Source organism: Populus trichocarpa, chromosome 10 (genome assembly GCF_000002775.5).
Source record: "Populus trichocarpa isolate Nisqually-1 chromosome 10, P.trichocarpa_v4.1, whole genome shotgun sequence".
NCBI lineage: Eukaryota > Viridiplantae > Streptophyta > Magnoliopsida > Malpighiales > Salicaceae > Populus > Populus trichocarpa.
The window spans coordinates 13,722,263-13,739,346 of record NC_037294.2 but is presented as its reverse complement, the minus strand read 5'-3'; the positions used below and the strand labels follow the sequence as shown (position 1 = coordinate 13,739,346).

General features: G+C 34.0%; 1 protein-coding gene across 1 annotated transcript; it reads left to right on the top strand.

Moving 5' to 3' along the window:
- Positions 1–1,116: 1,116 nt before the first annotated feature.
- Positions 1,117–4,056, top strand: LOC7475559 (zinc finger CCCH domain-containing protein 15). The gene is made up of 2 exons (XM_024610113.2): positions 1,117–2,219; positions 3,327–4,056. The coding sequence occupies exons 1-2, from the start codon at positions 1,770–1,772 to the stop codon at positions 3,675–3,677; spliced, it is 801 nt and encodes a 266-aa protein (XP_024465881.2). The 5' UTR covers positions 1,117–1,769; the 3' UTR covers positions 3,678–4,056.
- The last annotated feature ends 13,028 nt before the right edge of the window (positions 4,057–17,084 follow it).

The window sequence follows — 17,084 nt, the reverse complement described above, 5'->3', positions numbered from 1 at the left end:
CTAACCGCAACGTCACCTGCTTGCTATCTTAAGTTAGCTGTTTAAATCACCTTTTTGTTACACTGTAACCAAACTCAAAATCATGAAAATAAAAACATAAAATTTGATTTTATGGTTATCAGATTATGTTGCAACTTACGAATTAGCCCTTTATTCCTACTTAGTTTGCCACCTTTCTTGCTTGATGGGTGGACCCACCCTAAAATTCAGAGAGGCTACTGCGGGTGGTCCATCGGTTATTTTTATTTAAGGTTGTTAAATAAAATTATTTTTATTTATATTGTTAAATTAATAATAATATAATAACACCAATTATAAGACTCGATTAGACTCGATTAGCCCGGTGAGTTGCCTTGAGGTATGGACAACTTGTGCCCTTCATCAAACTAAATTAAAAAAAAAAGAAGAAGAAAGATTGGCTTATTCTAACCTGTTTAAAGATTTGGGTCAATTCCTAACTCGATTGAGGTTAAATTAAATCAAAATATAATAAAAAAATTTATTTATTTTTATTTTTTTAAAAATCAAAACAATATTATTTTGATTTAAAATAAAAATTATCCCAGGTCACTCAAATTGATATTATTAATTCATAGGTCATGTCTTAAATTAATAGAATCAAGTTTTAAAATATATAATAATAATTAATTTTATTCTTGTGAGAATCAACTTTAAATATTCATCCAGCAGATATAACATTATCCTGTTTGGGAGTATGATTGTGGTTATTTTTTAAATTGTTTTTTACTTGTAAATGCATCAAAATAATATTTTTTTTATTTTTTAAAAATTATTTTTATCATCAACACATTAAAATGATTTGAAAACATCAAAAAAAATATTAATTTAAAATAAAAAAACAAAATTTAAATTTAAAAAAAACTTTTAAAATAAAAAAAAAAACAAACATGATGAGAGTGGCTAGCAACCTGCAACGAGCAAGTATACTGGTAAAGTAGCAACAGAAGGGAGCATAATTTAAGTTGAAATAACTAAAACACCCTTAAGAAATTACAAGGAGAGCCGTCCTTTTCCGCTGGCAAAATGGTAAAAAGAGAGGCAAATTCTGTTAGAAAGAAAGGAATGTTTGTTAGATGGGGAACGATTTTAAGAAAGAAATTTGCATCCTCTCTTTCCCTCCAATCTTCTCTCTCTATAAAATAAAACCCTCCTTTCTCTCGCTCTTCATCCGGGTGCTTCTCCCCTCCCTTCTCTCCCCCGTTCAGATTCGCATTCTTTTTATTAATTTTCCGATCATTGTTTAAGCATGTTTCATTGTTGATGATTTTCATTTCTTGAATAACAAGTTTCTGTAATTCTTTTTTTTTTTCTTCTATGATAATTAATTGTATCATGTTCTTTTGTTTTGTGGGTTTCGGTCATAATAGTATCGCAGAAATTTCCACCTGCCCTGTTTTTCGTTGATGATTGATTAAGTTCTATTGGTGAAGAATTATAGTAGGAAATAATAGAAATAGTAGTAGTAATTTCAATTGACCATTGAGTATAATTTAAAAAAATTTCTTCGTGTTTAATTTCTAATTAAAACTGGGAATATTTCTCAACGAGAGTTTTATATTTATATAGAGAGAGGGAATTCATTCAGAAAGGAAACGCAAAAAGACACCTCCTCCACTTTAAACAGCGAAATCGCCACCACCCGTACCGCAACAAAGTTCCAGGACTACCGTCTAAACGACGTTGCTTACAACTCCGATATCTTCCCCCTCTCTCAAGCCTCCCACTCAGTAGACAACTCTCGCTTCATAATGCGACACCAGGACCTAATAAACCGAAGCGCACTCTGCCTCGCGCGCCTCCGTGAAGTAACCGTCGAAATGGAGTGTCTCCGCCAAGACAACGCCGATCTTCGATCTATCAATCGCGAGCTCAACAATCAACTCAGCGTCCTTATCCAAGCCTCACTCCACAAACACTACAACGACTCTACAAGGACGCCGTTTGACATTGATATTGGTTTCCACAATTTGTGCAACATCAGCAGCGGAGGAGGTGGAGGTCATGACATGTGCGAAGAGGATGAAAGTCCGACGAGCGTCATGGAGGCAGGGGGCGATGACCGGGAGAGGATTTCGCTGCCTAAGAGTATTTCAGTGAGGTCTAATAGCTACTCGAAGAGGAACCAGGAGCAGGCGGCTAGTGCTAGCGTGACTAGGGCCATCACTCGGCTGAGAACACCGAGTCCACTCAATACCGCGGTAATTACTAATTATTCCTTATTAGATCTGTCTATTCGACAATGATTAATATCGTCTAGTAATTGTTCGCTGCATTCTTTTTGCTTTTTTTTTTTTCAAATAGTTTTCTTTAATTAATTTGCTTATTTGCAATTAACTTTTTTTTTCAGAAATAATTTATAGATTTATTAGGACACGTGTCAACTGATGAGATTAAAATGAGAGAGTGAATCCATTGATGTAATTTAGCATAATGATATCAAGGACATGTGAGTGTTAAAATCTTGATGAGTTGATGTGGCTAATTGGGCTAATTGGATGCTGGGCTTCAGTGCTAGTACTTATTTTGTTTCTATAAATCTTGAGTTGGGCTTGAAATGAAATGGAAATTTAGCCTGGTGGGAGATATAGATCATCATTCGTGAAAAGGTTTATGAAATCCATTGTGAGATGGGTAAAGGTTTGGGAGCTAGCGTAGAGATTGAGTGCAATTGGTTGGCTTCTGTGTGATGAACCCACCATAACACAATAATCCACCCCTTCTTTGGCACGCAAGAGAAGTGAAGTGGTTAGTAGTAAGTACATTTCAGAGGCGAGGAGCCATTTCATACTGTAGATGGTTGAAAAAGAAATGGAGGTAGAGAATGCTTTCAGATTTTAACCAAATGTTTAGGGGTGTTTAAAAGTGTGGTAGTGATTATTTTTTAAAGTGTATTTTATTTAAAAATGTATTATAATAATTTTTTTATATTTTAAAAATTATTTTTAATATCAACATATTAATTATAATATAAAAATCAAAACAATGAATGAAATTTTAAATGCTATGCAGAGATTTTGTTTGCAGTTTGGTATTTTTTATAGGAATGGCACGGTATGTAGTTGCTCGGGCTCCACATGTTTGAATGAAGACCTCATTAGTTATCATCGCGCAGTCTTGGTGATGAGATTGAGAGTATGCTCAAAAGTTTATGGCTTGGCATCTGATAAATCATTTGTCATCATAATAGTCCATTGCTTCCATATTAGCAAGCGTGCATTTAAATGGAATTCTCTGTAATTCTGTGTTGTCATTAACAACTTGCACGATCTTTTAACTCAAGTTGCATGATGATGATATTACAACAGAAGGTTTATGTGCGTAGAGGCAAGAAACAGGAGGAGCCACTTGAGCTGGAAGTGTATAACCAAGGCATGTTCAAAACAGAGTTGTGCAACAAATGGCAGGAGACAGGGGCTTGCCTATACGGCAACCATTGTCAGTTTGCTCATGGAATTGAGGAGCTCCGCCCAGTCATCCGTCACCCTCGCTACAAGACTGAGGTCTGCAAAATGGTCCTTGCTGGTGGTATCTGTCCTTATGGCCATCGCTGTCACTTCCGCCATGCCCTCACGGAGCAGGACAGGTTCCTTAGCCACATCAAGCCAGGGAAATCAAGCCTGACAGGTAAAATAATGATGTTGATGAGAGAAGTATAATTGGGTTTAATGTAGAGAGATGTTTATAATCTTGTAAGAGAGTGGCAAATAACAATTATACTTTTAATCTGGTAAAGTATAAATATATAATAATATATCAGTTCAAAACTGGACATGTGTAAGCTAAAAATAATTACTAGTAGATATGATGAGGTAGAAAAACAGTTGCGAGTGATTTTGTGCCCAGAAGGGGGAGATCAGACAGAAAGGGGCTGGAAAGAGAATATTTCTCTTATTCTTTTCTTTTTTATTGTTAATCCAATATTGCTCTTATTATTATATACGTCCCACTTTGATTTCAAACCAAGAAACTAGTTGTAATGATGCATTTTGATTCTTGGAAAAGGAAGTAATTTCTGATTGGAGTAATCGTTCACAATTACTGCTTTCATTCTCTCATTTCCTCGTCATCATTTAGCCGTGGTAAATCATAAATGTAATATATGTTCTTCGTGTGACTTTGCTTATGATGAACTTTGGTTTGGCTCCTTATTCTGTTCACATTTTCAGATGAGAACAGAATTCCAAGGATTGCAAACTGAAATTAAAATTTGAGTTTTGGTATGCGAATGCAATGATTCTATTTACAGTGTGATGCAACTTCTTGATTAAGGTTAGTTTGGGGTTATTTTATTACCGGTAATGTTGAGTGTTGACCATGTTGTATCTCACGACAAATGCTCAAAAGTTTGAACCAAATCATACACAATGAAAAGCTCAAATATCAGACATTGGATCACACTGGAGTAGTTCAGTAGTTATACACATGCGAAGATACATACATACATAACTTACTGTTCCACCTTAGGCCATCTTCTTTTGATCCTAGCCCAGATAAACCAAATATAATAATTCTAATATTTGGATTTACATGGTGACCGCCAGGGAGGATATCAGGTTTGACTAGGGTCCTATGCTGGAAGGGGATTGGCGAGTATAACCTGAATTAGCACTTCACACAAAGCAGCATGGAGATAAACCAGCTCACTCAACTCTTCTTTGCTTCTTAGTTCCCACTTTTTACCTTCCTTCACTGGAAAATTATTGACAAGCTCTTCCCTGATTTTAATTCCAACGCGCGGGTTCTTTGAAAGAAGCAAGAAGAACCAAGAGAGAGTTACACTGGTTGTCTCATATGCTGCAAACTTGAAACCAATAATACTGTCTCTTACAACTTCATCAGAGTGTTTTGTTTCAACAACTTCATGTTCGGTCAGGAAAAACATCGTAATGAGTCAAAGCTCTCTTCATCTTTCTTTGTCGTCGCTGATCTTTTATTCGGTTCTTCTGATCTCTTGGCCAACATATATATATTTTGTTACAATTTGATGTACAGTACTTTCCTTGAAAACTCCTAGTTTCTTCTCATTCCCAATCCCTAGCCATCGTTGCAACTTCCATAATCTTCCTGCAATATGTGCCTTGAGAGCATTGCTTCTCCAGCATCACCTATGCCCCCTATGAATGGATTTTCTAGAAAATTAACGGAGAGAGTATTGCTAGGGTTATATCCAGTAGCTATTGTACAAGCAGCATCATATATATGTCTCTTAAATGAATCTTGCAAATCGACCACCGAACCCTGTTCAGCTACATGTTCAAGAAATGGTATGAGGCCTTTATTTACATTATCAAGCAGGACCTTCGTGTAGAGTTTTCGAAACTGCAGGTGCATGAATGATTCTTCTATGGCAAGTCCATTCCTTAAAATCTATGTTGAAAAGCATATTTCCCAGAATACTGCTTGGACTCGGTCGGATCGTTTGGGATAATTCCAAAAGTTTTTTGTTGTTGTTGTGCACATTTGCAGGATCACTTGTCACCAACATATCCATGTTGGCAAACCAGATACCTTTGAGTGACAAGGTACCTTTGCTTCTCTCAAGAATTTCAGCAACTTTTTTGTGCAGCTGGTGGAGGTTGAGAAGTAATGTCGGTGACATGCAAGGGAAAGGCCAGTTTATTGGGAGACCATTGTTTCTTCTATGCAAAGCAAACGAGGAAGATAAATCAAACAAAAACAATATTTGCCAAGATTGATTCATGATAGGTAATTGCCATCTTGTTTTTGAGCCAGATATTGGTGCACGCTTGTATTATAGGGAAAAGCTTAAACTTAAGAAATATATATACTGCTAACAGTTAAAGGCGGTCATGAAGTGTGGCAAAACATTAAAATTATTATATTTTTTCTATAATAAAAAAAAACTTCAGAGGGATCAGTCATTTACATAGCATAAGAGAGCTTTCACTGTAAATATACACAGTAAAAGTTTTTTTTTTTGCATTTGATCCCTCGATCTTTCTTCCTTTTTATTTGGTCTTAATATTGTGTGGATCCAGGTCTGGTCTTTGTGATTTTTTTATACTTATGAGTGTTGACCTTATAGTATTGGAGGAATATTTTGTGCTTGGTTAATGTTAGGTTTTAATCGAATTTAATTTTATTGATATAAAAAAATTATAAATTCGGGAATGAAATTGAAGATTAAACAAATATTTAGTTCATTTTGTTTGCTAACATCGTTAAATCATTTGCATAGTCAACAAAAAAATAATTCTCACTCAACTTTCTTTTAATTCTTGGATATTTTAAAATATTTTTTACATCAAAAAAATATTTAGCACAGCACAAGACACCAATATAGTAACATTAAATTGATCTCAACAACCGAAGATAATAAGGAATAATATTTAATTTATTACCCATATATAACTGAAATATAAGATAATTAAATCATTGGTCCACTTAAGATGGAAACCTTAATTAACCATGACTAGACTGTTAACATCAAACCCAAAGGGCATCCAAACTTCAAACACAAAAAGGAGTTAAAAGGGCTAATTCCCACATTAGCAGCTTGCAATCTTCCATCTTCTGCATGGTCGATCAAAAAGGCCAAAGCCCACCTATTTAAATCATGTTATTAATCTATGTTTTCTCACGGAGTTAAAAAAAAAAAAAAAAAAAAAAAAAAAAACAGTTTCCCCTTTGCCTTAACCTAGGGGAAAAGACAAAAGGAAAGTGAAAGGAAGAGGACGTTTAATATATAATACATATTGCTAAAGTCACATGGCCAGCTCCACCGACCTGGAAATTAATGGGTGGATAGGATTAATGGGTGGATAGGTTCCTCTCTTATCTCTGGTCAATAATTAGCCCATTTAACACCCCCATCCCCCACGAGAGAAAGAGATGGAATCAGATGGATGGATGGATCAGAGAAGAGGGGAAAGAGATGGAGGACGAGGAAGTTTCTGGACATGGGTTGGTTTGCAAGAAAATAAGATTTTTGAACTCTCTGATATTGTTCATGGAAAACAGTTTTCTTGCCGACCCCACCCATGCCAATGATTTCCTCAGCTTCCTCTCTCTCCCTGTTTCCTTCTCTCAGTTGTGTACTAAACTCTGCAGGTCTGTTCTTCTTTTCTATGCTATCTGGTATGTAGTAATTAATATAGGGGTTAGTTCTTTTGTTTTTGTATTCTTTTTCCCTCTCCGATCTCTCTTTCTTTTTTTCTTCTTCATTTACATGAAGAATATAATATATAGCTAGCTAAAGTGGGATTTAAGATGACTTAAACAAATAATACTTCTCGATCGGTGGGAATTTGAAGGTGATTTTTGTAAGTACTCTCTCGCTATAGATTTGTGGGTGAAGATAGGAGAGGTCAGATGATAGTGCATGCCTTGATTTTGAGGTTGGGGACTAGGGTATGCTCATGCTCGAACAGGGAACAGTTGGTTGCGGGGAGTAAAAGGAGATTCAAGGATGCTTTTGTTTTACGTTGAGTAGGTAATAATTACAGACGAAAAGTAAATTTTTTGCCCTAAAAAAGTTTTTTTTTAATGTTTGCTTAAGAAAGGGCTAATAGAATTTGAATGAGAGTGGAAAGTGAATCTCGATAGCTATAGCCCCAGACTGCACGGAGGCAACATTGGGAAACCATAAACTTCAATACAAATGGATAAGATTTCTGTTATTTTGAATCCAGGGGTTCGAAGAAGTGTATTTGGATCCATGTTAATCCTTCCTTCCATTTTTGTTATGAAGGCTTGTGATTGTTTTTTACATTATTTTTTATTTAAAAATATATTAAAATAATATTTTTTATTTTTTAAATAATATTAAAATATCTGAAAATACTAAAAAATATATTAATTTAAAAAAATTAAAAAAAAAATTAAAATTTTTAAATGTGATTTTAAAATTCAAAAACAAATACGCTACTCAATAAAACTTCAATAAAAATACAAACAAAACTTGAGAGAAGAATGGCTATTTTTAAAATCACAGAGGTCAATATCACAAAAATCGAAATTATATTGACCTCCACGCGCCACCAAACCATTTGTTCGGTAATTGAAAACTTAAAGAGTAATCGAATCATGTATTTAAGATACACACACACACACACACACACTCTTTTCCAGATTTAACTGTGAAATTAAATCTATATTTGAGCGATGAAATCAGAATTAAATTTACATCTTCCTTTGAGATATAAGTGGTAGATTATTATAATAAGATGGGAACAAATGAAAGTTTCCAGGCCAAAATAAGGAACAACCAAATTGCAAGGGGGGCCGAGGAATTGAAAATTTGATAAAATGAATTTGAAATTTGGCATAAACATAGAATTTAAATGGCTAGAGGTTGAGAGGATCTCGGCAGGGCCAGGATGAGTTTCCGACCTGGCTGCAAATCAAGTTTTAGTTGAGCTACTACTTCTGTATCCACTGAATATTTTTTGTTATTATTAATATGAGTATTCGGATTAGCTTTTATGTACTTTGATTAATTTCATAGATCCTGAAATTAATGATCATATAAGTCTTCAGTAACCTTAAAATTTGTGAAACTCAAACTAGTAATCTCTAAAAAGTAAATTAGTAACCTTGAAATTTGTGAAACTCGAACTAGTAATCTCTAAAAAGTAAATTTAGAACCTGACCAATTAAACTATACATCTATTTCAACGAATTTTAACTATTTATAAAGAATGCTTCGGTCCAGAACTTCTACATATGTATGATCACAGTGATTGACCAAATATGTCCTAACTTCGCTTTAATGCTCTCGAGTCTGAAAACAACATTCAAGGTTCTTGAGATATTTTATCGAAGATCTTCATCTTTTTCTATTGGAAATGTTGTTTGGTCTTTTTTTTACTTTTTAAAAATATTCTTCCTTTTATTCTTGTTAATCTTATAACAAACTATTTTCTTGTGTGATTTTTGTGTTCAAAAGTTATTAATTATATGACCATTTCTATAGTTTAGACTTATTTATTTCAAATTTTAGAAATAAATACGGTACACGGATTAGTTTTTATGTTCTTACTTGAAACTAAAATATTTTTTATTGAGTGGGGAGAGAGTATGTATATTTAAAAAGATTTGTGAAAAAAATGTTTAGAAACATGCAAAAGAAATACATTATAAGCACGAATAAAATATTTGATTTCGTTCATCTCCTGCCATTAAGCATGCACAAATATAAACAAAAAATCTTGTCTTATCTGCTTTACCAGGCATAAATAAGTCTCATTCCCAGCACCTCATCTCCTATTACATAAGTATTGAATTGATTTTTATTCTTTGAAAACCCTTATTTATTTAGCATGCAATTTATTTATATTTTTAGTCTTTTTTTCATCTGAATGCATTATCCATCAATTATATCCTGAGCTTCTTGTTTTCCCCCTATATATAAATGCATTTATCATCAACTCATTTTCTTAGAAATTATATTATTCTAACTCCTAACTTATTTTCATTTTACTATATATCCATTTATAATATTTATTTAGTATGGAACTTAATAAAAAAAATTATATTATATGTAAAAATATATAAGCATGTGTGGTTAAGAATAATTTTTTACTTAAATAAGAATGTGTTACATGATCGAGTTAAGCTTTTTACTTAAGCAAAAGTTAAAAATTTTAACTTCTAATTTATTAATTATCACTTACACTATATTTTTTTTCAACAGATATTTTGAGTTATTTTATCAAATATATATTTTAAAAAAATATTTTAACTTGTTTTTATCGTAAATCATTTACAAGAAACACGTTTTGAATTAAAAGCAAAAGTAAAAAAATCATAAACATTACTGCTGCTATTAATGGTTGTGGTTATCATATCAGATCCCCCCCGCGGCAAGAAAACAAACATATTCGACATTTTGTCAGAGTTTCTTGAGAGAAAACTTAATATAAAAAGTGTTGCATAACAGTCCAAAAATCCAAAAATCTGTTGAGTGATATAAAATTATTATTGGAGCTTAACTTATTATCGACTAGCGCCGCCTTGAAGCTATCCATATTTGTGCCTTTCGGAGGAATTCCATAGTAATTAGCTTTCATGCTCACTCAGGTCGACGAAGGAAATATGCTGTTAGCTTTTTGACTTGTTTGCCTGGACGAGTGATCATGAGTTATCTTCCACCTTGAAAGCCATTTTTTCTTCCTCCATTTAACACGAGGCCCCTGCTTTTTACGAAATACAGGGCCATTGCTCGTCACGTTTGGAAATAATATCCATTACATTTTTTTTTATCTTTCGACGGTGAATACTACTTTTGCTCCTAATAGTTTTTTTTTTTTTGCTTTTTTGCCGCATTGCTAGCTACCGGCGAAAATAGAACAGATCGAATTAGTCAAGTCATTCAACGTTGTTTTGAGAGAGAAAATTTGATTCCATTCACACCCAGGACCGACTCCTACGTAATCAGTGTTTCAGTCCTATTACTAAAAGAAAACTAACAATCACAGTAGCTCGTACTAATAACTACTATTAGGATTTTGTATGACTTATTATATAAAAATTAATTTTATTCTTTCTGAAAAAAGATTATTGGAATGGATGACTGCTTGATGAGCGTTAGTATTGAGTTTTTCTTTTTCACCATATAGATTATTTAATACCCTTTTTATTGTTTAAGACCCTTTATTTCGCTATAAAATGACCTCTTTATGACAGAATTTGTAGAAAATAATTGTCAAACATGATCAATGTATTTCCGAAAACAAGACATTGTTTCCACAGAGTGAGTGGAACACGGCACTGGGCTCTGTATTAGATTTTAAATTAATTAAAGCCGTTGCCGTAATTGGACTGCAAGCCCAAAACACATAGTTTATTAATTCGGCCTCATTAACCTCCCAAAAGTCAATAAAACAAGCGGAACAACCAATCAAGAGAGCAAATATCACCAAAAAATGGTCTGTACAAATCACCCACAGACAAGGAAAAAGAATAAAAGGGACCCTCGATGAACACAAGAAGGATTAGCCAATTGTTTTTGAATCTAGTGCAAATGATAATATAATGTTACTTAGCTCTTACACATCTTGTCAAAAGAAATATCACAGGGCCTTTATCCAAATACAAATTCACATGGCCCTCATTTTCTTCTCCACTTCCACACCAAACCCCACTAGCCACAGTGAAGGATCTTTCTTTCTTAAAGAAACACCATCCATACGGGATCCAATGCTCATAGTCGAGCTCGAGGAGGAGGCATGCGTGTACTCGCATTTAATTCCTTTTTTGTCCAATTTTGTATTTTTTTTTTCCTGGTCTTGGTAAAAGCTATTGTTCTTGCGTGAAACAAACTTTCGAGGCCTCACGCGCCGCTCTTTGTCCACCAATTGCTAGACAGTGAAAAAACACATTACTCCTTTTGGATTTCTAATGGGACATTGAGCCGTAGATGAGGCCGTCGAGTATCAAATGATTGATCCCTTTTAAACTAGCCTGTGGGCTGGGGTTTATGCAATTTGTACACGCGTTTCCAGGAATTTCTGAGAAATTGTGGCTAACCAAGTTTTTTTGTGGAGGAAAGATTCGACGTCATTGAGAGAAAATATTTAATGCATTTTAAATGAATTTAATTCATGAAGAGCTTTCATAGATAACGTGTTCTATGTTATGTAAAAAAACTAAGGATATAACTCCGAATATACTGACAATTTTAAAGCCTGGTTGGCCTCGATTAATTTATTTAATACCATGGCATGTTCGACACGTTGGGTTTGCTCACTTCTCGAAGCTGGATAAAGTTACTCCGGGCAGCTTTAGTTGAAGAAAAAACGTCTTCGATACAAGTTGGATGCACAAGATTTTCAATAACCAGGACGCAGGACATCAAATTATATAATAAAATAGTGTTTTAACGCGTTTAACAGCTTAGCATTTTATTTAAAAAAGAAAATTAAAAGGTATGAAATAAAGTTGAATTATCACAAGAGCAGTGTAAACTGTAGAGGTGATTATCCATCTCCGAGACTCGATTGAAAAATGATTACAATAGCAATCATTCATGTAAAATTAAGAACTCCAGATGCTATGACTATGGAATTAAAGTTTCCACCATTTTTGTTAAGTTCACTAATAAATAATATTATTGTTTTTAGACATAGCTTGAAATTTTTATATTATTGCATGAAACATTATGGATCGTGCTGTTTTAATCTATCAAATGGAAGACTAAGATTTTATCGGATTTTTTTCCACTATTAAGCACCAACTAGGAAATTAAAAATCAAATGCTTCCCAATCTTTGGAAGAAAAAAAAGAGCCTATTGTTTGCAAAGTACTGGGAAGCAAATTAATATGGAAAAAGAGAACAGTGGAGCACTTAACATCTTCGTTTTCCTTGTTCATCCTTCCATTTACTCCTATTTCGATTTAATTTTAATACAAGAACCAGTGGAGAAGTAGCTTACATCATTGACGAATAAATGGCATCATCGTGACGTAAAACACAGTGTTTATGTCACTTTAATCATCAGTACAATGGACGGCCAAGATTCAGTTCGCCCATGTTGTATTGCACTGGAACTTTGGCACGTGCTATTATGGAGCTGGATCTTTTTTTAATGTCAAAAAATATTTAGGAATTATTAAAAATGTTTTAGTAAAAAAATTAAATCATATTGAAATTAATTTAACATGATTCATTCCATGTAATAGATTCAAATGCAATTTAGTAAAAATATAATTTAACTTACCATAAATATTCAAAATAAGATGAGAGATGGGAGGAGATATGCTTTTTATAATGATGTTATAATATTCCATGATTTTTTTTTGTCATAGTCTTTTTTTTTTTTAGTTTAACGTGGGTGTTCAGGTTAGCTTGCACGCACCTCGATTAATCCCACGGGCCCTGAAGTTAACGACCATGTAAGCCTCCAGTAGCTATCATATGAGCAACCACAGGGTTCGAACCTGAGACCACAGAAAGAACAAATCTCTTGATTCCAAGTTCTTACCACTGGGCCACTACCTAGATGGTTGTCATAGTCCTCCCTTCATTGATGTAGTGATGGTATCTCCGTACGTAATTCTTTTTGGCATAATCCTCTCCTCATAATAATGTGATTATATCTTTATGATTCGCTTTTACTCTAATTAATTTGTTTATCTATAATCCCATGTATAGTAGTAAGCTGCTATAATGCTGTAAATATCTCTATTTAAAATAAATATAATATGAAAGAACAGACGGTTTAACTTTTCTACAAATTGGACAATATCTATCTCATTATGAACACAATTTTTGAAAATTAGAGAGAGGATAGGAAAAGGTGATTAAAGGCGAATCTCACCGCTGACTTACAATTAAGCTTTATATCTTTGCTCTTTTGTTTTTCATGTGATGGACAAAATCTATAGTAAAGTGATTGAGTGACTCAAGCTTTCTATACCCGTTTGCTTCTAATTCCACTATCAAACTTAAAAGTAGTGTGTCTCCTCCACGTCTAGCCAGTGGGTATATCTGTCCTGCCAAAAAGACTAGACAAGCTACTTGTGCAATTATTTCTTCAAATTTAAGGTTACAGACCCCACTTCATTCTCACAAAGCGTTACATCTCTTTCTTTGTTTTTTGTTTTCTTTTAGTTTTTAAATACTGTTAAGAAAAATTGCTTTTCAAATTGTTTTTCCATCCTCTATTAAAATTGTTTTCGTTTCTTGAAATATCAAGGAAATCAAAATGATCCCTAGCCTTGACGATAAGATGGATTGTGAAGTCATGCACGACAAGGACTTGGATCGATGAGTGCCAAATAATTAAACACACGTATATATAACCATATATTTCGTTTTTTGTTGTAGGTGATTTAGGCTATAATTATATCAAGATTATAATATGTATAATATTGATGCGTTGCATGGACTAAATGTAAAAACATGATTTATATAGATATAGCTAGGGTTAATTAAGGGTTATATATATATTCTCTTGATTTTGTGACTGTCACGGCTGTCTTAGCAAGTTTCTTTCCATGTTGTTTGATACTGCATGCATATATAGTCGAACGCTAAGCCCTAGCTAATTTATAGTCACATAATTAATTAATTAAGAGTTCCAGCTTCTTAATTATACCACATATGCGAAAATAATCAATGCATCAAATACTCTTATTTGAACACTAACTTAATGATTGGACACAATTATTTTAAACAAACATCTATGCAAAAAAAAATGTGCCTTGATGACATGATAGTTATCGAATAGACCAACCCAAACTAATTATAACTACAGTTGAAAGTCAAGATCATAAATAACTAATAACTCTGGTCACGATCTTGTTCAAGGTCGTGCAAATTAAACTAGCCACAGCAAGCAATAGTAAATATTAATTATTTCTTCATAGTGTGTTTATACGGAATAAGCCTAGGATTATGAATTAATATTGAGATTTCATTTTCCTTGGCAGAAAAAAACAAAAACACAAGTTCAACCTGCATCGTGCTTTTCATGAACTGATGAACAGTACTCATTACTCAATCATCCTGCTATATTGCACCGCCCAAGTTTCAAGCAAGTAGGCACATAATAGTTGATTATATATTTTCTTATTTTTCTCATTTGTCTGCGTCCAATTTTCATGCACATTGTTCTAGGTAATGACTAGCCAAAAATTTAAAATTGGCCATGGAAAACAGCATACACCACATCCACCCAGCTCTCAATAATAAGGTACGTAGTTAAACTAAAAAGTTGGCAATGAAGACGACTTTTTTCTTGAGCTAAGTGACTAGCCATGCCATTCTATAATTAAAATGCAGTGGAACGGAGCCACGTTCACATGCACAGACAAATAAACCCCATCAACATCGATTTTTTTCTCCTCCATGAGAATAATATGAAAACTCCAAGAGCCTTGGAAATCGAGTTAGTGGAGTTATTTGCATCCCCCCACAAACATGCCCTTAATAAGTTTAGACCAATCGTTCAACATAACCTTTTTTATACATTAAAAATAAAAAACAAGAAGAAGAAGAAGAAAGGGAAAGAAACAAGCAAAATAAAATCACATTCTATCAGGAAACAAAATTAAAAAGCGCCACTCACATTAGACCAAAAGCTACAATCTCGCCTTTATATATGACCCATCATGTCACTCATGCCCTTTATCCACACTCGTTCTAGACTTTCTTTTGCAAGTAGCTAGCTAGCACTAAGCTTTTGCCCACATTTAAGCTTGGATATTCATTCATTCTAGCTACTTGGTAATGTCAATCATGATCGGTGGTAACCGGAGGGAGTCCGCCAACTATGGTGGTGGCTACAAAGGAAGTGGTGGGTGGTCGTGGTGGCATCAAGGAGTAGAAGAGTTCTTTGGTAAATATGGGTGAAACATATGGCAAAAGAACACACAAACAAGGCTTTGCAATTGCACTCTCCTGAGTTTCTAGCCTAGTAAAGGGCAGAATTGGGAGAGTGCATGATTGCATCGCGGGGAATTGAGGGTAGCGGTCCGATTTACCTTAACTTTAGGTCTTTTATTTTTCATCATATTCCTTGTTTTACCTTATGCTCTCTGTGTTTATTACGTCTTCGCCTCTGGTTGTTCTTTTTTGTTTCTTTTCCTTTTTCTTGTTACTTCATGTTATATTAGACATGGGATGTAAGAGATGCATACAAGGTAGCTACCTTGTTAAGGTGAGTCTTGCTAGTCTGGTCTTGAATTAGCTAGGGGCCTGTATGGAAATGTTGGTAATGCTGCTAGGCATGCATCACTTACACCTATCATGTTCTATTTGCTTCGCTATGTATTGGGGATAAAAGAAAGACTTTGGTTTGCTACTTTTTTTTGTTGTTTAATTATATTTCTCCCCAAGCATCTCTGTCTTGCTTTGATTATTGATCTGTACCGGCCAGAGACTTGGGTGAAATTCCAAGTTTTTATTATTTTTTTTACTTTATTGCTTTTCTGTGTTTGCTTGATCGCTTTAATTATGATCTTTCACTGGTAAAGCAACATGCATTGAATTTTGAGTTCCAAGAAATATTAGATAAATAGAATTGCCGTTCGGACGGTCCCTTCCAACTTCACAACACGGCATCGTATTTTTCACGCTGCGTCTGGCAAGTCAGCTGAAGAATTACGAGTATTTTTTATATATTTATAAATCAAAAGAATTTAACGAGCTGATAGGCATGCCCTAATGGGCACTCGAACTCTTTTTTTAGGGGAGAGAAAGGCGCCACATGTTCACACAATCTCGTCAAATTCTATTTACCTTGGTATTTAAGTGGAGTTTTAGATTTCCTTCCTGTTTAGAACTAGCTGACAGCATGCTATATCAGTTTAGTGTGAGTTTTAAGTTTGGTCCCTACAAGATTACAGACACTGTGGTTAGAAAGCACAAAATTGCAGAAAAGCTGGGGAAATATTGTGAATGGAGTCCTGTCGATATTTAAGGTCATTTTTAGGTGCATTAGCCAGCTTTCAGTTCTTTTTGATCCAAAAAAGAGAGAGAAATGACTTCTGGTGTAAGCATTAAAACTCCATAATGGTACTTAACACACATGTCAAAGAAGCCACGATTTGGCTTCAAGTCTTCTTGAGAGATTGAATGTCATGATGTTGTCTTTACCATTTAATTTATCAATAAGCACTGACATAAAAGCAGAAATATGTTTGAAGATACGTGCACTTGAGTACGCCTGAATTTCCTCCTTTAAAGAAAAGAAAAGAAAAGAAAAGCCTTGCCAAAGCAATAATGAATCCAAAAAGGGGAAATTTTATCTTTTCGAGTGATCATATAAAAAGAAGTCCTACTGTATGATCTGTATCTTTTTCTTCAGTAAAAGCGCATCAGAATCTTTTCTTGGTTCCACTATATCCCTTGCTGAGATGTTTTGTCATTACTTCGTGATATCCAAATGATCAAGTCAAAGCAAGCACACATTTGGAGCTCAATAATTAATTGATGAGATTAAGGAATAGTAGTTTAAGCATGGAACAATTTTTTCTTAAGTGCTTAAAAGATTTTAGAATTAATTATTGTTGATTTTGTAAGCAATAATTGCTGCAGAAAGGTAATTTCCAAGGTCCATTTCATGATCCAGACAAGGAAATCTGAAGGAACTTGTGTT